This window comes from Equus asinus, chromosome 29 (assembly GCF_041296235.1).
Source record: "Equus asinus isolate D_3611 breed Donkey chromosome 29, EquAss-T2T_v2, whole genome shotgun sequence".
Taxonomy (NCBI): Eukaryota; Metazoa; Chordata; class Mammalia; order Perissodactyla; family Equidae; genus Equus; species Equus asinus.
In genome coordinates this window covers 34,932,072-34,954,810 of record NC_091818.1, presented here as the reverse complement: position 1 = coordinate 34,954,810, position 22,739 = coordinate 34,932,072, and the positions used below count along the sequence as shown (strand labels likewise).

Sequence of the window (22,739 nt, the reverse complement as noted above, 5' to 3'; positions counted from 1 at the left end):
ATCGTCAACCAGAAGCCCCTCTTTCCCTTTCCTTTGTAGTTTCTTGGTATACATCCTGTGCTGGTTCTTATTGTGATCATTACTTGTTCTCAGTGATGTGAGTGAGTTCTTCATGGGCCAGAAGTTTGTAGTTGAGTGTTGGGGAGGGGCCGGGGCACTGTTATTTCCTCCTAGTTCTTTCAGCTTTTGCTCCCCCCCAGGCAGTGAAGACTAGCTGCTAATGGCCCTTAGCAATGCCTGCTTTGCTCCCCGGCTTCTTCAAAGACAGCGTGTCTGAGTATCTCTTTCTCTTTTTCCCCACACCGTTCTGTGGTGCCAGTCCAGACCCAGGGTACTTCCTCACACCAGCCCACACACTCTCTTTTCGTGGTGTAAACCCCAGATCCTTGGCCTTGCCCTGGAGGGCTCTTCCGTCAGCTGTGTAGCGCGGCTCTTCCGACACTTCCTTTTGGCGTCTTCCTTCGTCCCGTTTGATCTTCCTTGTCTTTGGCAGCATTTTCTCATATATTGGGATTCGGAGTTGTGGATGATCCTTAGTGTCGTGAGAGGTGGAGTTGTGAGTTCTTCTTTCCCTGTTTCTAGTGATTTCTGAGAAGAGGGCAGAACGCTTTTATTCTGCCATCTCTTACTACAAGTGTACTCTCATTAATTTCATCTTGATTTTTATTAGTTTCTGTCTCAAAAAGTGAACTTTTCCTAACATTTCCTCCAATTCTAAGGCTGTTTGTTTTATTTATATATATATAAGTGTATATGTATGTATTCGGTACAGTTGAAGTTATGACTACATGGTACCAAAGGCTTTTTCTTTCTTAATTTTGCTTTATGTTCTTCTAGGGAAGATCCACCAACACGTTCTCAGCCAGACAGTGATGATGAGGCAGAAGAAATACAGGTTGGTTCAAAATAAAATAATCTGTTTTCTAGATTGTTCTAATTTAAGTGACCTATGACATGGTTCTGACACTTAGATCTTGGCATACATTCAGATCTCACTTTGACCATATACTTTGTGTTCAGGAAAAGATCTCTCCTGCATGTGTGTCATTTGTAGATGGAGCACGGGTTTTGGGGGCCCAGTACGCTATCCACATTTAATGTTTTCTTTCTGTGCTCTTCTCCATGCAGTGGTCGGATGACGAGAACACGGCCACGCTTACGGTAAGAGCAGAGCAGCGCCGGTGTGGGGACATTCTCACACTGTCACATGGGGTGCTTCAGAGTTGCGGTGCATCTCTCTCTAAATGTCACCTATTTACTCTTCATTTCAGATGTCTTTTTCTTTGTTGGCTTTTATTTATTATTTTGAAAAATAACTTGAATCATGGTTTACCAGCAGCCATGGCCTGCTTTCTTCTTCCCTTTGATTTCAGAGGAAATATTTAAGTGCATAGTTGGTGCTTTGACTTGTTTCTGTGAAGCCCTGAAAGAAGGAATTGAGCCTAACATTAAACTCTGAGGTTCCCAGGTCTGTGGAACCTAAAATAAAGTGAAAATCTGTATTCACTTATTCAAGAAAATTTAAATGGCATAAAAATTACAGTTTTTTTCAAGCGAGAGTAGAGAAGTATGTGGCTTTAACCAATATCTCGTATAAAGATGTGGAAGTTGATGGAGCATATTATAGTCTTTCAGGATAAGGGTGCTGCTGTCAAATTCAATTTAAAATATCTTTTTAATAAAAATATTTTTAAAAGAATGAGTGCAATAAAAAATGTATTTCTGAAAATATGGTAGGTAAATGAAACTCTTCATCTCTTGAGATAAAAGAGAAGGGTTTTGATAAAATTCCCTAAAAATCAATGTAAAGGCATATAAAGGAAATGAATTTTAGGTGAGGGTTTATAGGGTATATTCTAATACAACTCTGAATAGGAAGATACTTCTGTTTATTTTAATAGAAGAGACATAGTGTCCAGAGTACGAGAAGAAAAGAGTGGAGGTGCCTAAATCGATGTATTTCCTTAGGTGTGAAAGCATGCGAGCGACTGTAGGAAGGGAAGATTCACATGCTTTATCTTACTCTGGATATCATGCAGGTCGATCCCTCTCCTTTTATGAAAATTCCGTTCAGTTCAACGTACATGTTAGTTATCTGCCATACTCAGGGCACTATGGTGGCTCCTGTGAAGTGAACAAAGATCAATATGACTTGATTCCTGCCTTTAGGGAGTTTATCACCCAGCGGGGAAAGATGCCTCAATTTGGGGGTAGATGACAACGTGCTGTCAGAACAGAGAGAACAGTTACAACTGAGGGCATCTAGAGATGCTTAAAAGGAGAAGTGATATTTGACCTGGACCCTATAAGTGGTAGGGATTATGAAATTCAACTCATGTTTTTTGTTAGATAGAAGATAAATAGATACAGCAATTAGTAACATACCTGTGTATATGTGTGTGTATTTACCAAACTCTGTTTGCTAAGGTCTAGAAGCAATGGCATAATGACATCATAGTAGCCATGAGCATGCCTAGGGCCCTGATCTTGGTTTCTAAATATCATTCTCCACAAAAGGAATCAAAGGCTCCCTGGAGAAATTCAAGACTGGGATAGGAGAGTAAAGATGAGCCTGCAAGAACTTCTTGTGTCAGAAAGTAAGAATGACACAGACATGAAAGAAGGACCCAGAAGCCAGCTTGAATGGGCTCCCTCTGGCCAAATACATGAGCGTCATAACAAAACAATGATAGTAATGTAGTATAACCATTGTTTGAAATTAGAATTCATAATCCCCATACTGACATCAATAAATGATTAAATTAAAGAAATGGAGCAGAAGGGAAACCCATTTTGTATAGTAGAACAGACACCAATTAATAAATGCAGAAGGAGTCATAGAATGAGAAATCACCATTTGGCAAGCGTCATAGGAATAATTGATGGAATAGATGTTAAAACCAGTGGGTGAACATTTGATGAGAAAGAGGATACTCAAATATTCTCAAAGTGTCACCACCAAAATTACTTCTTATGTCATTATAAAAAGAAAAATAACAACGTCACAGTGGAAAGACCTGGCAGCCAAGTGAGCAGAGGTCACCTTGTCAGTGACGGGACAGACCTCTGTCGTGTGCTTCTGGATGTGATGCACTAAGGAGGACACGTCACCTGCCAAAAATGCGAGACCTGAATCTGATCATGGGGAAACATCCAGCAAACTCAACGTTTTGGAAATTATATAGAATAACTGCCCTGTACTTGTCAAAAATGTCAAGGTCGTGAAAGATAAAAGAACAACCGAGAGAGGAACTGTTACAGACTAAAGGAGATTAAAGAGACGCGACCACTAAATGCACTTCATGATTCCAGACTGGATCCTGGGTCGGAGAAGAATGTTTGGGGTTTTGTTTTTTTTTGCTATAAAAGACATCATTAGGACAATGGGCACATTTTGAATAAGACCTGTAGATGAGATAATGGCATTGTATCAGTATTAACTCCCTGATTTTGATAATTTTGCTAGGTTATATAAAAGAATGTCACTGCTTTTTAGGAAATAAATACTAGAGTGTTTAGGGGTAAAAGGGCATCATGACTTCAACTTACTTTAAGAGTGCAGGAGAAAATATATTTTTATATGTATGCATATGTATAAATAAATACACACATTTGCATGGATATAGAGCGAGAGGGGGTTGGAGGGAGAAAGATAAAGCAAATGTGGTAAAATGCCTGGGTGAGGAGTATGTAGGAATTCTTGTTACTCTTCTTTTAATGCTTCTGAAAGTCTGAAATAATTTCAAAATAAAAAGTTAATTTAAAAAATTGGGATTTCACTGGGCAGAACCAGATGTTGTTGGGCAGAAGACCACTCTTAGCAGAGGATGAGAGTCAAAACCTAAGGTGGGAAAATACAAGATAGTGGCGAATGATAATAGCCCATTAGTGTAGATACAAAACCATGGAATTAAAAATGGACAGAAATGATCGGAATGGGTAAATCCGAAAAGCACAGAGGTGAATTTCAAATAGCAAGTTGCCAAAGGCATACATATCAAATGACAGCAGTTATGTTAAATTTTTTAAATGTTGTATTTTCTGGACAGGCGCAGGTATCGTAAGTATAAAATCATGACAATGGAAGAATATGCCCAGTTTTGTGATGATGGTTGCCTGTGGGGAGAGGAAAGGATAAGGGAGGAGAGCACGGAGTAAGGGGCTTCGTTTGTTATCCGTAATTTTTTTTCCCTTGAGAAATTTAAAGATTTGGATCAAATATGCCAAATTGTTGAGCGTTTGTATCCAGGAACATGAGTGTATATTTTTTTTGTACATTTAAAACATTTCATGATTAAGAAATGTATTTTTTTAAAAGAAATAGCCTTTCTGAATGAGTGTGTTGCAGGGGCGCTGTGGTGGGTAAAGTTGGAAAAACAGGTGAGTTTGCATCACAGAAAGTCCATGGACATATTAAAAATGTGGATTTCCGTCCCACTTACAAGGGGAGCCTTTGCCCAGACAACTGAGATGTTAATGCAGATTTAAAATCGGCTGGTTGAGCCATCAGCTTATAAGAATCCTATTAGTTAAATCTCTTAAAAGATAGTTTTCAGAGAAAGGTAGAATCATGACTCCCATACGGATACAAAACTCTTTAACACATGTTGAAGGTTTTATTTAACTCCTGAGGGAACCAGGCAGATGTTACAACTGGTTGAAAACAGAATCCAATGAACAGACACATTTATAGATGAGGAATATTGAAATGAATATGTAAGTGAGGCAAAACTGGTTTTGCGTCCCTCAGAGGTAGGAGGGAAGACAACTGGATTTTTCTCAGACCAGATGGAATCGTCCTGTCCATAAGAAATACTTTTCACTGTCATCACTTACCTACAATTTACCAAGTTGTAAAACAGCTCGCAGACCTAGCTAGACGCAGATAACCAGAAAGGTGTGCTAGATGTGGACAATGCATAGTCTTCCACTGAAGCGCAAATTTTTCTCTACACTGATTCAACTTTTTGTAATTTAAATTTGTTTTAAGATCCTTACGCAGGATTTACCAAAGTTGATTAATTTGAGGATTTGAAGGAATCGATCAGCTCTTTGAAAATGTACTACGTGAATATAAAATAATCCCTACCTGGGAAGTTTTATGGGATAGGAAAATAAAGTTGTTTTGTCTTTGAAAATTGAATCCCCTCATGTTGTAGAATTTGTGTAAGTGTGCCATTTATAGAAAATATTGCTGATGCAGATCTCAGCTAAGTGTTTTTATGGCTAGAGCTCTAGGGGACCCAAATCCGCAACTTCAGGGGACTGTAAGGAAATTACTGGCTTAAGATAAATCATAATTCCTTTTGATGGAGAGCGGCGAATGGAAAATAAAGGACTTAAGGCCTGTAGTCATTCTGAAAGATTCTAGATTGCTACACGTTAATCTCATGTGTCTAAGCTGAAGAAGTCAACAGAAGGTAGATGCAGTCCGGGCTGTCAAGTAACTGAAAGATGCTGCTAACCCGTCTAGAGGTCGTACATGTCTGTAGCAGAAGGCAAGGTGTGGTCTAACTTGCCCTTGATCTCTCCCTCTTGACTCACTAGCCTGTTGCTTAAAGCTGGTTTCTAGTTTGGGAGATAGTATATTACCATTTTTTAAGCTTGTATTTTTTGGTCTGTTTCCCAGACTCTTGTCACAACTTTCTCTCTGTCATAATTGGGTTACACCTTGGGGATCGGCATAAGCCATTTGATTTATCTTTGCAGTGTGTCGTTGAGCTCATTCCAGACCTATTTGAACATTCTTCCCCCTATGGAAGATCTTTTTATTACTGGACTTTTTCAGAATTTGCAGCTGCCCAATAGGGGGCAGCAAATGTAAAGGAATACGTGACTGTAGCGTCTGTTAAATTGTCGCGTTGTCTCTCCTGCCCTCTCCGCTTCCACCTCTCTTACTCCCTCCCCTTCTCTCCACTTTGTCCTGTGCTCCTTTGACAGTGACATAAGGCTCTCGCCAGAGCGTAAGAGCAATCACGTTTACGTTCCTGCACAACTGGATTTCTATTCCTAGAGAAATGACACGTAGAATGTTTTGGTTACCTGCTTCTATAAAATATGCATTTTCAGATCAACCAAAAAGGAAAGAACATTTTAACTTCACCAAGGTCCTATTTTTGAATTTTGTTTATATTAAAACTTGTCTGGAAATAGCAGTGTTTAAATACAGTTAACCACATAATTTATTTCTCATTCTCGTGAAGCCTTTTGGGGATATGGCCAAGAATCTTTTCCTGCAAATGGAAGGACTTCTGGCCCCTTAAATGCGAGATGTTATTTCTGAGAATTGGGGTATATGTCCATCTGTCTCTTTTCACTTAATAAAGGCTGGTTTTATGTAGGTGTTAAGAGAACCGTTCCTTCCGTCCTCAGATCCCCAGATGCCTGGTGACATCTGTCTCTTTAGCTTTGGGGGTTTTGATTGGTTTTCAAAGTGTCCTTTGGGTAGCTGTCTTTTTCCTTGTCTGGTAAATGGTATTTGATCATTAATTTTATTTAGCCGAGTTCAGAAGTTCTGGCAGTAATTTGTATCTTAGATTATTTTAACACCCTCAATAATTTAACCTTAAGATTTTGATTTCGTTTCTACATTTATTGTGATGATACTGACTTGCCCAAATGATTTCTTCTTTCTTTCTGTAGGCACCAGAATTTCCCGAGTTCACTACCAAAGTCCAAGAAGCTATCAATTCCCTGGGGGGCAGTGTGTTCCCTAAGCTTAACTGGAGCGCCCCACGGGTAGGAGCAGATCCGTGAAGCTCTTGTTGTCTGAATATTCTTTGTTTTGCTGTTCATTTCATTTTATATCCCCACCGAGGGTCTAATTATAGTCCTAATTCTAGAGGAAATACTGTGGATTTTATTTTTATTTCCCCCATTATTTTATTTTCCTGATTTTTCTGTGCACTTTCCTGGTTCTGTGAAATACTATCTATTTTGCCAGAAGACGATTTCAACCTCTTGTGTTGCTGATCATTCTAGAAATCTGAGGAAATCCGAGGAAATCCGTTCTCTGCCCTTTTCAAAAGTTTAGCTCTTCATTTTAACAGAGAAATTTTTCTCTATTGAAAAGTAATAAAGATTAAAATGTCATACGAGCTAGAAAAAGAGCAGTTTGAGAAATCTTTTCTTAAAATTGTGTTTTGTTATTTTAACATTGCATTGACAAGATCAAGTTAAGGTCTGTGGAAAAAAATCGAGATTTTTTTCTAATCCAATAGAAAACAATTTTGTGTCAGCAAAGCTTCTTCAGGGAATCAAAGACTTATTTGTGTTTTCAAAAATCATCTCATATGCTTATCTTTTCTTCTAAAATGGATGATAAATTGTATTTAATCTAATTTTTATTTTTACTTGCTAAAATTAGTTACACATTACAGAGTTTAAATTTTCAAAAGACCTGGACACTTGCTACAGAAGTCAGCAGGTCCTGACATTGGTTGTGCTTCACCATTTCCCCTCCCAAAGAGGCAGCTACTTTCACGTATTTTAGTACATTCTTTTGTTATTTTCTTCTACTTCTTTATTTTTCAGTTTTAGGTATTTGTAATTGACTTTAAAGATTCAGATCTCTTTCATCTCCTGCCCCACCACTTTTATTCCACTATCCTCATTATAGTAATATCATTCTTTTGATTAATTCAGTGTTTCCAGTATTATGATTATGCAAACACTAAGTACACATCTGATATATGCTTTAGTATGATTACTTATCTTCTTCAACATTTTGTTTTCTCTGGAGTTAGTAATTACCTCATTTATTCAGTTGCATGATTTTCTATGTATATACTTTTGTTTCAGTGGAGTTAAATCTGTGTGTTCAATATACCATCTTTAACCAGAGTTCATCATCTTTTTCATTGGGAGAAACTATAAAGAAGTTATTGAAACTCACTTTTAGTTTATATATAAGCAGTAATTTGAATTATTCCTTACTTCTGAACTGGCTTTCCGCTTCAGATGGGTGGATTTGTGGTTTTGTTCATTTATTTGTTATTAATTGAGTGCCTACTATGTTCCAGTGCTTTCTTTTATGTAGTGTGGATAATAATTGGATAGTTTTTTGCACTCATTAGTTTTCTCAAACTTATATCACTGTCCTGTGCCCGATCTTTCTTTGGGAGAAGTGTGTTTTCTAAATGACTTAATTATTCTATCATTTTTTACGCATGTTCCACTAAGCTTTGCCTACTGTGCCTGCTATTTGTACTTTTTTTGGGTTCATATGTATGAGACCTTCACCATTTAAAATTGTGATGGTTCAGGATATCTCACCTCCTCTCTCCCAGATTTGATGGATGTGAGTCATAACTGCTCCAACCATCAACCTTCAGGCATTCTGGCCATCACTCCCCAGAAACAGGAAGAAGAGAAGGATCTGTTTTTTCTTAGAGAGTAGCTGGTCAGGCTGTTTCTTTACACCTCGATCTTCTAGCTGAACTGTCAGCATTTCTGATAGTTTTCTCCCCTTCTTTCATCATCAGTAAGAAAAACATAGGGAAGTGCTTGGGCCTGAGCTGAAAGGTGAAGACTCTAACAACTCAATGTTCGTCACTGAGTGTCTGACATGCAACAGTGATGCTATTTGTTGTTTAGAAGAGTAATTTGACATTTGACAGTGTAGCTAACATTTCTTACCTGACTTTTTTCTTTAAACCCTTGAAGTGATATGCATTATTGATTTTATATATAGGCCTGAGCTTCATTCATAACAGCTAACATGGAATATTTACTAAGTAGCATGTGCTTTATTATTTAGGATGCGTACTGGATAGCAATGAATAGTTCTCTGAAATGTAAAACCCTCAGCGACATCTTTCTACTGTTCAAGAGTTCTGATTTCATCACTCGTGACTTTACTCAACCGTAAGTATGTCTCTGGTTCTCCCATATCAATAGTTTCAGTAGTTGTGAGTTTTTCTAGTACTATTGTAAACAACGGTTCCAAATAACAGGGCTAAATTTCATGTTTTTAAATGACCTATTAAAGCAAACTTCCTTTTGCAATAAATGGTGTACAGTGACTATCCGTAAATATCAAGGACTTTCTATATCTCTGCCCATTAAATATTTTGGTAATTTTTATCTTATTATAAAACCAATATATTCTTATCATAGAAAAACAGAATTAGAGACTATAGCTAAACAAAAACATTGGAAATGTAAAAGCACCATGATCTCACCACAGTTGGCTTTGTATACTTCCAGAATTCTGTCTATGCATAGGCATAATATAGTTATACTTGTTTGTAACTATTCAGATTTTTTAAGACAAAAATGGGTTCATATAGTTCATATTGCTTAGTTGGCTGCTTTTGTACTTATCAGTGTGTGGCAAACATCTCTATGTGTCATTCGATACTTAAATGTATCATCATTTTAAGTTGCCTTCATAGTATTCCACTGGACAGCTATCGCATAATTTGTTTGACGAGTCCTCTGTTCTCATATACAGTCCTGCGGTGAATATCCCTGGGCTAAAGCTCTGTGCACTTGGTAATGTTTCCCTTGGGATAAGTTTCTAGACATGGAGTTGCTGTTTTCCTTCCTCTGCCTGTTGCTCTGCAGCTGAAGAACTTGACTCTGTGCTGTCTTCATCGTAGGCAGACGCAACACCTGCACTGTTGAGCTGTGGGTGACCTCTCAATGCTTCTTTTGTTCTGTCATCAAATAGCAGTTATTCTAGATTTTTCTGTCCTACCCCATCTTAAACAAACCAGTAATCTCAATTAAACTAATCTTTAAACTGATGTCTAAAATAAAGCACATCACAGAGTCTAGAATCTAAGCAGGTGAACAGAGGTGAAAATATTGTATGCATGCCACTTCTTCCCCATTCACCCCATCTCAGCCTCAAATCCTTTTTTGGAGAGGTGCCTGGCATAAAAAAAATAAATCTACTCCGTGTCACTTGTGTGTCAGCTCTTTTGCATCTGAGTTCGGCAGCTTGGGAGTATGGTGTTAGTGAAAATGGAGTTGAGTATAATGAATGAGTGTGGTTGTATTGCAAGTTTATTATCAAAGGGTTTTACCCGTATTGGTATTTCTGGTTTGTTTATAGAAAAAAGCTCTCTATTTTTTTGACATTTACTTGTCAGCCTTTTATGGCTGTGTGGCGCAGATGTTGTTAGGTGTTTGGTAGCCCTTGTTTTAGTGATAATATGGTAGCATTTTTGTGCTAGGAGATACCCTCTGATTAGAGGAAGTCGTGGCTACCTTTTTTCCCATTATAAAGCTTTTTGACGTGTAGTGCTTTAAGAGGCCTCGAAATATAAAGATAGCCTGTACCTGTTAATTCATCAGATAGGGATTTTTATGTACCTTTAATATTAGTTGCAGTGACAGTAGGAGGACTTCTTTTCTTTTCCAAAAATAATTTTAAGTCGCTTTTAATTCTCTGGGGCTGATGGTTTTTAAGTCATCTTTCAGTTTATCGATGTGCTGGCTCCTCTTAGCCCACTTCTCCCTCTTTGTCATACACGAATTTAACGGGGATTCCAGTGGAAGGGGAAAGACCAGTCAGTTGTTTTGCATCTTGTACTTTCTGACTTTTGCATGGGGAGGAAGTTAAATCAGCAAGTGAAGTTGAGGCCTTGGATTAAGAGTGTGTGCCCACAGAATGCCATCCTCCTCCTGGTATAAACAGTTGGCAGTTGGCAGGCGCCGACACCAAGCGCTGTGCTTTCAGCCTTCAGCCGGGTGGCACTAATGTGACACCTGCTTCTGGGGCTGTTTATTGGTAGTTGCATAACAATGTCTTGTCATCACCTAAAAATCCTTATTGCTAGGATTCATCAAAGATGAATTTTTGTCGCAGAGGCCTTTCAGGGCCCCATAAAGATGAAATTAAGAAAATAATTCTTTTAATTGGACAGGATCATATCAGTGATTTAATCTGACTCTTTCCTTTTATTGGTTAGAAAATTAAGGCCTGAATCTGTTCAGTAATTTATTTCTACAAACTAATTAGCAGAACCAAAACCAGAATGTAATTTCAATAGTCATTCTAAATGTTCTGTATTTTCACTTAATAAAATTATGAATTCTTTCTTTTCAAAAAGCTTCAAATTAAAATATTATGGAATATAATAAGGTATTATATACTTATATATGCTGTGTGTAAAATTGAGTAATATTATGAAAGTGAGATTATGTCATTAATACGATTTGGGGGCTTGCCTCGAAAAAGAAAACAAAGATGGTACAGTGAGGATTGACAGTTACCAGAAGGCCAACTGGAAATAGTTTACACATACGGGGTTTTAAAAAATATATTATTTAACAAAGAGTCTGGAGATTGAGTATTTCTAGGGTTAATTCAGCAGCTCCTCAACGTCACAGGAATCCAGGCCCTTCTAGTCTTTCCCTGCTGTCATCCTTGGTTTATTGACTCGGTCTTTGGGTTTGTCACCTCATGGTCACAGGATTGCTGCTGCTGTTCCAGGTATCACATGAAGGCGTGACAATATCTGAGTCAAATGTAGGCAGGGTGGGTGTATCTCCTCTCATTCTTCTCCGTATGCGACCAAGGAAAGCATTCTGTAAGCTTCCCAGGAGACTTCTTGTCAAGCTCATGACAGTTATCCGGCCTAATCCAGTAGTTGGCAGAGGCAGCAGGAATGCCATGGTCTATTTAGACCAGAGGCTCTAACTGGAGCGTGCGTCAGAATCATCTGGAGAGTTTGATCAAACGCAGAGCGCTGGTGCGTACCCCCAGTTTCTGATTCAGTGGCCGGGAGTAGGGTCCAGGAATATCATTTCTCCCATGTTCCCAGGTGATCCTGATGCTGCCGGTCCAGGCCCCGCCTTGAGGGCTCTTAGATTAATCAGCACGGGCATCTCTGGGATTCCGGAGAGGACCGCACAACGTAAGAGCTTCCCGGGTCTGAACAGTCACGGTTCTGTTGGCAAGGTGAAGACGGAGAAGAGCTGGAGGGCGGATGGCCCGTGCCGTCCGCCACAGTTGTCATTTGATAGAGAGGATTAAGTACTCCTTTATCTTCCTGCTTCTCGTAAGATTATCGTCCACAAGAAACTTTAAAGTTGAAATATGACAGTTAACATAATCTGTGTACATTATACTTGCTGAGTGAATTATTTGTCCAGATACAAACGTTCTATGTGATTAGATTTGTGGAGTCGCAAGGCTGCTTTCATTAATTCTTTGATTGATTGTCACTTCAGTAGTTCAAGGCAAGAAAAAAAATCTAGTTATTTGGTTGGCATTTAGAAGAAAGGGCTGGGTGAGTGAAAAATCCATTAACTATTTCTCTGAGGGGCTTGTGACTAAGGAGGTAGATTTGATTGGGGCAGAACATTTCACTTATTTTAGTAATTTAAACTATGCTATGGCTAGGTTCAACATAATTTTTTTTTTTTTTTTTTTTTTGGTGAGGAAGATTGGCATTGAGCTAACATCTGTTGCCAGTCTTCCTCTATTTTTAGTATGTGGGATGCCGCCACAGCATCGCTTGATGAGTGGTGTGTAGGTCCGAGCCTGGGATCTGAACTTGTGAACCCCAGGCCGCCAAAGTGGAGCATGCGAACTTAAACTTAACCACTATGCCCCAAGGCTGGCCCTGCAACATAATTTTTATGCTTTTTTTTTTTTTTTTTGGCTGAGGAAGATTTGCCCTGAGCTAAAATCTGTTGCCAGTCTTCTTCTATTTTATATGTGAGCCACCGCCACAGCGTGGCTACTGACGAGCGAGTGGTGTAGGTCTACACCTGGGAACCAAACCTAGGCCACCAAAGTGGAGTGCGCCGAACTTAACCACTAGGCCGCCAGGGCTGGCCCTGCTTTTTTTCTTAAGATTGACACAAGATTCATTATTAATCCTAAAATTCAGCAGCAGTTTCAGAAGAAAAATTTCGTGTATAAGTTTGACCTAACAGAATCTTTACCTTGTGATTTTTAAGGCCCATTTCTCTAGGTAACAATTTTTCTGCTTTAGATTGTTTTAATTTTAGATGGCATATTTTCTCTCTTTTTGAAGAAATAGTCTATGAAAATTCGAATGGACATGCCCAATCACCCTCAATTCAGTATCATTTTACATTTTGGGGGGGTGGTTTTGCTCAGGAAGATTCGCCCTGAGCTAACATCTGCAGGCAATCTTCTCCTTTTTGTATGTGAGCCGCTGCCACAGGATGGCCACTGACAGACGAATGGTGTAGGTCTGTGCCTGGGAACCGAACCCAGCCTGCTGAAGCACAGTGCGCTGAACTTAGCCACTAAGCCACTGGGGCTGACCCAGTATCATTTATCTTTTCTTTTTCACCATTAGTGAAATCTAAAGAAATGGAAGCTGTGTACCAAAACTCTTTGTACCAAAATATTGCTCCTGATGAAAAATAAAATCTAAACAACAGAACTTTGATGCTTAAGTTTTCCCTGGCTCTGTATTTTTCTTGTTTTTTTCCTGCCATGATTTAAAACTTTGTCTTCTTAGGAGTTGTTTACTGTAAGGTATAATGTTGTAACCTTCCAACTTTTTAGAACAGCTTATCAATGAGGCTTGTGCCCTGGTGAATACCTAGGGCAATATGCCACTTTAAAGCATTAATGATTTTGTTTACTGCCGCTTTGTAAAGCTTTGAGGATGATGTTTCTCGTTACTGATGAAAATGTTGCAATGGTGATCTCAGTCAGTGGATTTGGGTAATACCTAAGTTGTCTAGAGTAAATTCTCATAGATATTGTCCTCAAACTATACTCATACTGTGATGCCCTTCCCCCACTCTGCCACATTGACTGGCCTAAATTTGAGACAGAACTCACACCATTTGAGTAGGTAGTATTGTAAATCTGTACCTCCAATGCCAGAATCTCATACCTTACTCCAACAAACAGGATTCGTCTTTAACTTAAGTGTTTTCCACTACAGAGTCTCTTGTTGCCGCCTCCATCTAGCTCGCTCTTGTAGAGTATATTTCTTAATTGTAGCACAAGTCATCATGGTGCACATCCACGTATCCTGTCTCATCTGTTTCCTTCTTTCCTTGTAACAAAGCACAGGACACATTCCACCTTACCTGCAGTATACTCCATCCCTGTTTTTCTGACTGTCCATTCTCCCCTGGTTCCACACACATGCATCCTTATCACTAAGTGTATTATGTTTGTTCTCTTTCGATGTTTGAAATATTTGGAACAGCGTGACAAGAACTGTTGATCACAGTTGTGAAGTTCACAGGAAAAAAGTATGTCAATCTTAAAACATGTTTAGGGTGTAATGACTATGCCTATTTATAGAGAGACCATTTGGCTGGTAGGAAACGCAACCTTGTTGAAGTTGAGGGGATGGTTTGGGAAGTAACTTGAGTAGAAATAAGAGAAAGATGAAAAGATGACATTCCTTTCTATAGTCATCAGTGTAAGAACAGTACTTGCAGGTCTTGGCTAGGACCTTTTCTCTCTTCCTTTCTTTCCTTTTTTAAAATTTGGATCTAGAACATTGCTCTCCAAAATTCCTAACTGACTAATTTCCCAATGTATTAAAAATACACTGGCATAATTTCATAGTAGCTTTCATCAGAGTCAACCTTTGTTTTTTGGGTTTTTTCCCCCAAATAAAATTGTTACCATTATTGTATCTAAGAATTCTCTTACTTTGTAATTCACATTGTAGATTATGTAACATTCGTTATTTAATAACATTTGTGTTTATTTTGGAGTTTTAGTGGCTAGCAAGAGAAAGTATAACTATCTGCCAAGAATTATGAGTTTATAATTCAACATAGGAGCCTCCTTCCCATGTAGATTGTAAATGGGTGACTTTGATTTACAACTCCTTTCTGTTGGTTTCTTGTTGAAAATTTCAATCAAAGAAATCTTCCAAATTGATATAAAATGCTTATTAACTAGGAAACATTTTTAGAAGTGGGATTAAAAAAAAAGCAAATCCAATATGCTTATCAGTATACATGAAAATGGCTATTAGGCACTAACCATAGCTAGACTGTCCAGGTTGGCGAAGGCCTTTAAATGAGATTCCGGATGCTCTTGTTTGTTATTGTAAAAGAACTGTAGGAAACTGATGATTTATTTCTGATTTTAGCTAAATGGCAGGCTAAGATAACTTGAAATATGTTTTGTTACAAATATCTGTTTGTATTCTACCCAGAAATACTGGGTAAAATACAGAATATTTTACACAAAAATTTAAATACTGAATTCACAAGAAACAAAAGGCAATCCCAGATGCAAGAAATGTAAAGAGGGCCTGGCCCATGCCGAGTGGTTAAGTTTGTGCGCTCTGCTTTGGCAGCCCAGGGTTTCACTGGTTCGGATCCCATGCGCGGACATGGCACTACTCATGGGGCCACACTGAGGCGGCGTCCCACATAGCACAACCAGAGGCACTCACAACTAGAATATATACAACTATGTACTGGGGCGCTTTGGGGAGAAGAAGAAGGAGAAAAAAAAAATGGATTGGCAACAGATGTTAGCTCAGGTGCCAATCTATAAAAAAAGAAAAAAAATGTAAAGAGGATGGAAAACCAGAGGTTAGGTAGATAAGACTTCAGGGGTGGTTATCAATACTGATAAGAAACATGGGTTTATTTTATTACCTTTAGAGGAACAGGAGCCCAAGCCTTAAGCCAAAATAAAGTGAAGATTTAGAAAAGAGACCCTTTTACACCTTCAGGAGAGGATGAACAAGAAAAAAATTCATCCATTGGTACAGAGAAAAGGAAGCAGGGCCGAAACTGTTTGGGATTTGGGTTTTTGATTTGTTGTTTTAATTGAAGTCCCATTGGTTTATAATGTTATATAAATTTCAGATGTACAGCATTGTATTCTGACTTCTGTATAGACTGCATTATGTTCACCACCAAAAGTCTAGTTTTTATCCGTCACTGTACACATGTGCCCTTCACCCCTTTTGCCCCCACCCCCACTCCCTTCCCCTCTGGTAACCACCAATCTGTTCTCCTTATCCATGTGTTTGTTTATCTTCCACATATGAGTGAGATCGTATGGTAATTGTCTGTCTTCACCTGACTTATTTTACTTAGCATAATACCTTCAAGGTCTCTCCACGTTGTCACAAATGGCAAGATTTCATCCTTCTTATGGCTGAGTAATATTCCATTGTATATATGTGCCACATCTTCTTTATCCATTCATCCGTTGATGGGCACATTCGTCCATTGATGCTTCCAAGTCTTGGCTATTGTGAATAATGCTTCAGTGAACATAGAAGTGCATAAGTCTTTTTGAATTATTGATTTTATGTTCTTTGGGGAGATACCCAGTAGTGAGATAGCTGGATTGTGTGGTATTTCTATTCTTAAGTTTTTGAGGGATCTCCGTACTGTTTTCCATAGTGTTCTACCAGTTTGCGCTCCCACCAGCAGTGTATGAGGGTTTTCCTCCACATCCTCTCCACCACTTATCATTTCTTGTCTTGTTAATTATAGCCATTCTGACGGGTGTGAGGTGATAGCTCATTGTAGTTTTGATTTGCATTTCCCTAAAATTGGTGATGTTGAACATTTTTCCATGTGCCTGTTGGCCATGTTTCTGTCTTCTTTGGAAAAACTTCTGTTCATACCCTCTGCCCATTTTTTGATTCAGTTGTTTCCTTTTTTGTTGTTGAGGCTTTGGGTTTTTTCTTTTAAGAAGTTGAAACCTCAGGCCTGTATCTCACAGTGAACTTGGAGTACAAAATTTAAACCACCTGCATGGTTCGAGAAGTCCCAAACTAAGAAATTAACATACAGATCAGTCCTGGCTTGGTTTTACCCTTGAGGCACCTAGAAGATGCGAATACAGAGTACTCTGGAAAGACTTCCACAACCCAGGCCTCCTGGGACCCTATAGAGATCATGAGCCCCACTAAATAGACGTTCACAATAAAAATAACAAGACACACAACGAAACAGTACACCATGCTCGAAGATCAGACAACACACAAGAGGAGCAGAGCTGTACGAATTTGAAATAACAAGTCTAAAAGATAATGTAAAGGAAATGTTTTAATTGATTAAACTCAAAAAAGAATTGAAACTCTTAGAACAAGTTACTAGGAAAAAAGCAAACAAAAGTTCTAGAAATGAAAAATGTGGTTATTAAAATAAAAAACTCACCTGTGCAAATAAGACATAGTTGAAGAAGATAATTAGTTATTTGAATATAATGCACCATAGAGAGATAATGAATTGCAATTAGGGGATTGAGAGACATACTGGAGAAAATGAGAATGTTTAGCATATGTATAATAGGAATTCTAGAAGGAAAGAATAGAGAAAATGAGGAGGGGAGAGGCATATTTAAAGAGAAAGTAGTTGAGAATATTCAAGAATAGGTAAAAAACGCAAATATTCATATTCAAGAAACACAAGTGTTCCAATAGGAAACACAGCATAGCATAACCACAGGACACCAGGGACGAGAGTTGTTAAAAACAGCCAGAGAGAAAAGGCAAATCACGTAGAAGGAAACAGCAGTAAGACTGTTGGCAGATCTCGCAACAGAAATACTGTTTCATCTAGTTCTGCCTCTGCTGGGAGGTGCCTGAGTCATTGAGGGTGAAGATGGCCATAGAGCTGAGGGCCATATTGTTTCTTATTTATAGAAGATGCTTATAAATCTAGGATCTAGACTAATCTTCGGCTATAACTTTGGGAATTCTCTTACAACTGCACAAATTCCAAGGTGATCTCAAATGATTTCATGTTATTTCATAATTCAAACAAATTTCCCAAGTGTTCTTTAAACTTATCTGTTGAGTTGCAATAGGGAAGTGTTAGGAATTATCACATATTTTTTTGCTTTTGTTCGTAAACAAATTTATGACTTGCATTATAATTTTATATTATATGCTGAGATTGGATTTGAAAATTTATACTAACTCTTACCATGACTTCTTTACTTATATGTTCATAGAAACAAAAGCTCAAGTAGATTTAAACAATTCAGTGTGCTTTCTCTGTAAACTACTTTCCTTCGTCAGTGACTTGCAGTTACCTCTCTGAGGTACTGCTTTTGGCAGTTATGAAAGTGTAATTTTTGGAAATGAGAAAATCTGTTTTTTTCCTCCATTTCAGATGCAAGTCTTTGGACCATCTGTGTTCTTGGTTCAGTCAGTGAAGGGAATAATAGAAATCTTTTAAAATTCGATATGACTGAAGATATCTCATTGTTTCTATTAGGAGACTCATATTTTCTGCTAGTATTGTTTCTACTAGTATTCTCAATGTAGTAAGTAGCCTTGGCTTAAGGATTGCTTTCTCCTTTCTCTTTTTTTCCCCCCCTAACCTGGAATGTTAGGATGGTTAATTTATATAAGGATTGTAAAAATTCAGATGTTGTTAGTACTCTAATTGTCTTACCCATTTTTGCTTTTGAAACCTACCTCCTCCGGAATGTAAATGGAATCTGAATCTTCACACGCAGTATTCTTTGCACTGTCTGGCTGAGGTCCTGAAAGTGTTGTTGGTGGCCATCACTGCAGCCCTACCTGGATGGCTCAGCACTTCCCTCTCCTTTTGGGAAGGATGCTTGGCTGTCTGTTTACTCATCTTAACAAGAAAAAGCCTCGTACCATAATCTCACATACCACATATGTTCTCACTTCCACCTTCTGAAACTAGTCAAGTTTTTAAAATAACATTAAATGTTAAACCAATCAACACTTGGAAAAATGTTATAAGATGGTAGAATGCAAATATATATTAAAATGGATACCTATTTTAAAGTAGCAATATGAGGATTAACCAGGGATTGAAATCAGTATTTGTAGGAGTATAGAAGCATTAAAAAAAAGAGGTAATGAAGGGGCCGGCCCCGTGACCCAATGGTTAAGTTTGTGCGCTCTGATGCGGTAGCCCAGGGTTTCACCGGTTTGGATCTTGGGCACAGACATGTCACCGCTAGACAGGCCACGTTGAGGCGGTGTCCCATATGTCACAACTAGAAGGACCTGCAACTAGGATATACAATTATGTACAGGGGGGATTTGGGGAGCTAAAGCAGGAAAAAAAAAAAAGATTGGCAACAGTTGTTAGCTCAGGTGCCAATCTTTTAAAAAAAAAAAGATAATGAAGATCTGTGTTTTGGAGTTGTCACTTTTGGTTCTCCTGTAGTACTTTTAAAGTATGTAGACACAGAACCTTAATCTACCTTGTTCTTTATAGAATAATATGTTACTATGAACTGTCCTCTATGAGGTTTAAAAACAGCACTTACATGGTTAAAACCACATTTCAAAAATTAAAATGGGGTTAGTTCTATTACTACATTAACCATGAAGATAATGCCATGTTATTTTATTTATTTGAATTCCTTTCTCATTTCTCTTCTTCCAGCTCCCTCGTATCTTTTAGATACATTTGAATTAAGAAAAGATAGGCAATTAGTTCAGTTTTATCATGATAATGAACTATTGGTTAGTTAGAAGCTAAAATACTCTTTTTTTTATTGAGGTATAATTGACATGACATATTAGTTTCAGCTGTACAACGTAATGATTTGGTATTTGCATATACTGCAAAATGTAAAATATTAACTTTTAAAGTAAACTTGAATTGGCTTATTTTAAAAGCAATATATGTACACTTTGTACTTTTACATATTTTTTAATTCTTCAAAATTAACAGTGAAAATAAATAGATATTCAATATGATAAATATGTTAGAAATTCTGCAGATAAGCAGCAGAAGAAATTAACAGTCACTGTGGGAAAAGAACCATTGTTAACATTTTGACACTTGTCATTGTGTTACGTGTTCTCAGGCATGCGGTAAAAGATGAGATTGTACTGTGTATAGTTTTGTGACCTTTTTAAAAAGTCTACTTTATTGTGAACATTTTTCTCTGTTGTGAAAAATTCTTTTACCATACTATTTTTTCTCCCTCATAATACTGGATGGATTTTTAGCACGTTTTTCATCTTTTCATTTAGAATTTAAAAAGGAGTTGAGGAAAAATGTTTTAAGGATAAAATGAATTTTTATAGTGGAATTCATAAAATAAATAGCACTTTTTATTAATTACAATGTTTAAGCTGTTAAACTAGAAAAAAGGCAAGGGAATCTTTTTTTTTTTTTTTTAAATACTGTCTTTTTGGTTTTTTTGCTGGGAAAGATTAGCCTTGAGCTAACATCTGTTGCCAATCTTCCCCTTTCTTTTTCTTTTTGTCCTCCCCAAAGCCCGAGTACATGGTTGTATATTCTCATTGTAAGTCCTTGTAGTTCTTCTGTATGAGCCACCCCCACAGCATGGCCACTGACAGACGAGTGGTGTGGTTCTGCTGGGCCGCTGGAGCAGAGTGCACCAACCTTTAACCACTAGGCCATCAGTGCTGGCTCGACAAGGGAATCCTTTGAAGTGGAGAAAAGTTTCTTATGTAGAACTACTGAAGGAGATGATCAAGGACATACTGTTTCTTCGGCTCCATCTGGTCTTTGTGGGGTTTTGGTTTTTGTTTTGGCTGAAATCTGAGCTTTAACAACAGCCCTAGATCCTCCATCCTGGAGGCAAGAGGTGCAACGTGCGACGTAGTGCCCTCCCACTGCTTACCTGACTTCTCCCCTTTGGTGTCCTCCTTGTGATCAATGTGGGTGATAATAATAATAGCCCCTTTCTCATGGGATTATTGCACGGGTTAAATGAGATAGCAGATGTAAACTGCTTCACACGGTGCCTTCACTACATCGGAGAAAACCCACGCTTTTTAACGAAGCTCCCGTAGGCACCTTTCTTTGAATTCAGATTATCTCAGTACCCAGTTGCTAGGGGGAAGAGAAGTTCTTATTTTCTGAGGACTTCTGCCAACCTAATAAATTAGAATTGTTATTGTTTGTAGTATAAATCATAGATGATTGCAGAGAATTCCAACCTAATCAAATATGCAGGGAAATTTAAAAGCGTTTCAAACTCAATTTACTTGTAAATGCTTAAGACATCTTTAAAAGTCTATTTTGTTTGGTTTGTGTTTTTTTATAAAAATGTCTCTTGACTGCAGGTTTTGCTCACTCTTGAATTGTTAGTATACCCCAGGATTCTGTCATCTGCCTGAGGTGATCACTTCTGTTTACTCCCTTGACTTCAGCTCTTATACCCATATGACCATTACTTCCAGATAATTATCTTCAACTCTTCCCTCTCTTTTGAGTTTCCTTGTTTCCAGTTGCTTACTAGATATCTCTGTGTGGCTCTCCCATCATGTGTCCAACCCGACGCAAGCAAACATAGTTCTTGCCCATCTTTTCCTTACCCCACGTCACCTGCTTTTCCGTCTGTCTTATTGAATGGCATTCCCATCTCCATCCAGCTAGTCATCAAAGCCAGACACCCGAGTCATCCTGGCTTCTTTCTCCCTCACTCCTCGCTTTCAGTGTCACCAAGTAATATTGGCCTTGCCTCCTAAATATCTTTATATTTCTTCTCTCCTCCACTGGAATTAGGCAGACCCACATCTCTCCCCAGGACTATTACAAGCCTTCTTACTGGTCTCTCCGCCTCCCAACTTGGCACCCCTCCCCCCAAGCTATCCGGGACCATTGCCATAGTGATATTCCTAAATGTAACGCTCTCCCTCTCGTGTGTCAACACTTTGTTATCTCCCTATTGTCTAATAAAGTACAACCTCCCTAGCTAGGCAAACAAGACCCTTCATGATGTGGATACTCCTCCTTGTTCAAAATTTCCCTCCAGCCTCCTCTTGTGGCAGTTCTCCCTGGCTTTCTGCTCTCCATCAGCACTGATATCTGGTGGTTCCGTGCATTCACCTGACACTTCTCACTGCCCTCCCTGCCTTGGCGCGTGCTTCCCTTTGCCTCAGCCCGGACCCTGCTCTTCCTGTTGGATGAAGCCTTCTTGCCCTTCTTCCCTCCCCCCACCACACACACACCACAGAGAGCTAATCAGTTCTTCCTTTGTGCTAGCAGAGGATTTTTCTTTTTATTTTCAGTGTTTTGAAATTTTTTGTCCACTTGTTAGGCATTCCCCACCAGCCTAACCTCCTCAAGGACAAGGGACTCGGTCATTTTAGCATTCCCCACGCCTATCCAGTCCTTGGTAGGTGTTTAACAAAGGATATGAAAAATTGCTCATGAACCCAAGGATTTTTGAAAGGGGGAAGCAATATACTTAATGGAGAAATGCATAATTCTATCAAATATTTGTTTAAATGGCATGTGGGAGAAGGATTAGATTAAGTTTGTGTGGCTTTCAATGGCAGAGTTCACGTCAGCAGAGAAGCAGACTTCTGGTTCAGCCATAATGAAGAACACAATGAGAATTGTGAAACAGAGGCGCCCTCCTGCCTTCAGTGGGAATTTGGAGTTAGTTTGAGTTATGGTCCTGGCTTGGTCACTATATTCCGTCTTTTCTGTGTCTTAGATTCTTTGTTTTTTAAAGACAGAAAAATGGAGATTATTGTAGCTCATATGGTTATTTTGAGGACTAAAGAGATAGCGTTTCAGAGTGTCTAGGCTAAGGCCTGACATTGAATAGTGCTTAATAAATGTTTATTGAATTTGAATTAGTCTCATCTTTCTGGATACTTTTAGTAAAACCTTACTCTCATATTAAATATAAGTAATGTATGTGCATAAACTGACACCATAAAAAAATTCAATTGCCTTTTTTTCCTTCGAAGATTTATTCATTGTACTGATGATTCCCCAGATCCTTGTATGGAATATGAGGTAAGAAACTTTCTTATCTTGATGAAGTTGATAATCCTAGATGAAGATGTGTTGAGAATTGCTATTTATTCTTAAGT

The 22,739-nt window shown here is 38.4% G+C and overlaps 1 protein-coding gene across 4 annotated transcripts in view; it reads left to right on the top strand.

Annotated features, from left to right (window-relative positions):
- Positions 1-22,739, top strand: part of CDC123 (cell division cycle 123) — a 56,025-nt gene that overhangs the window by 15,541 nt on the left and 17,745 nt on the right. For 2 of the 4 annotated variants that reach the window (XM_014850185.3, XM_044762127.2), the window contains 5 exons: positions 838-895; positions 1,129-1,161; positions 6,643-6,738; positions 8,759-8,865; positions 22,614-22,662. In XM_014850185.3, the coding sequence (XP_014705671.2) occupies positions 838-895; positions 1,129-1,161; positions 6,643-6,738; positions 8,759-8,865; positions 22,614-22,662 (343 nt within the window). The remainder of the gene's footprint in view (positions 1-837; positions 896-1,128; positions 1,162-6,642; positions 6,739-8,758; positions 8,866-22,613; positions 22,663-22,739) is intronic. The other 2 variants (XM_044762129.2, XM_044762128.2) reach the window with 1 other exon arrangement.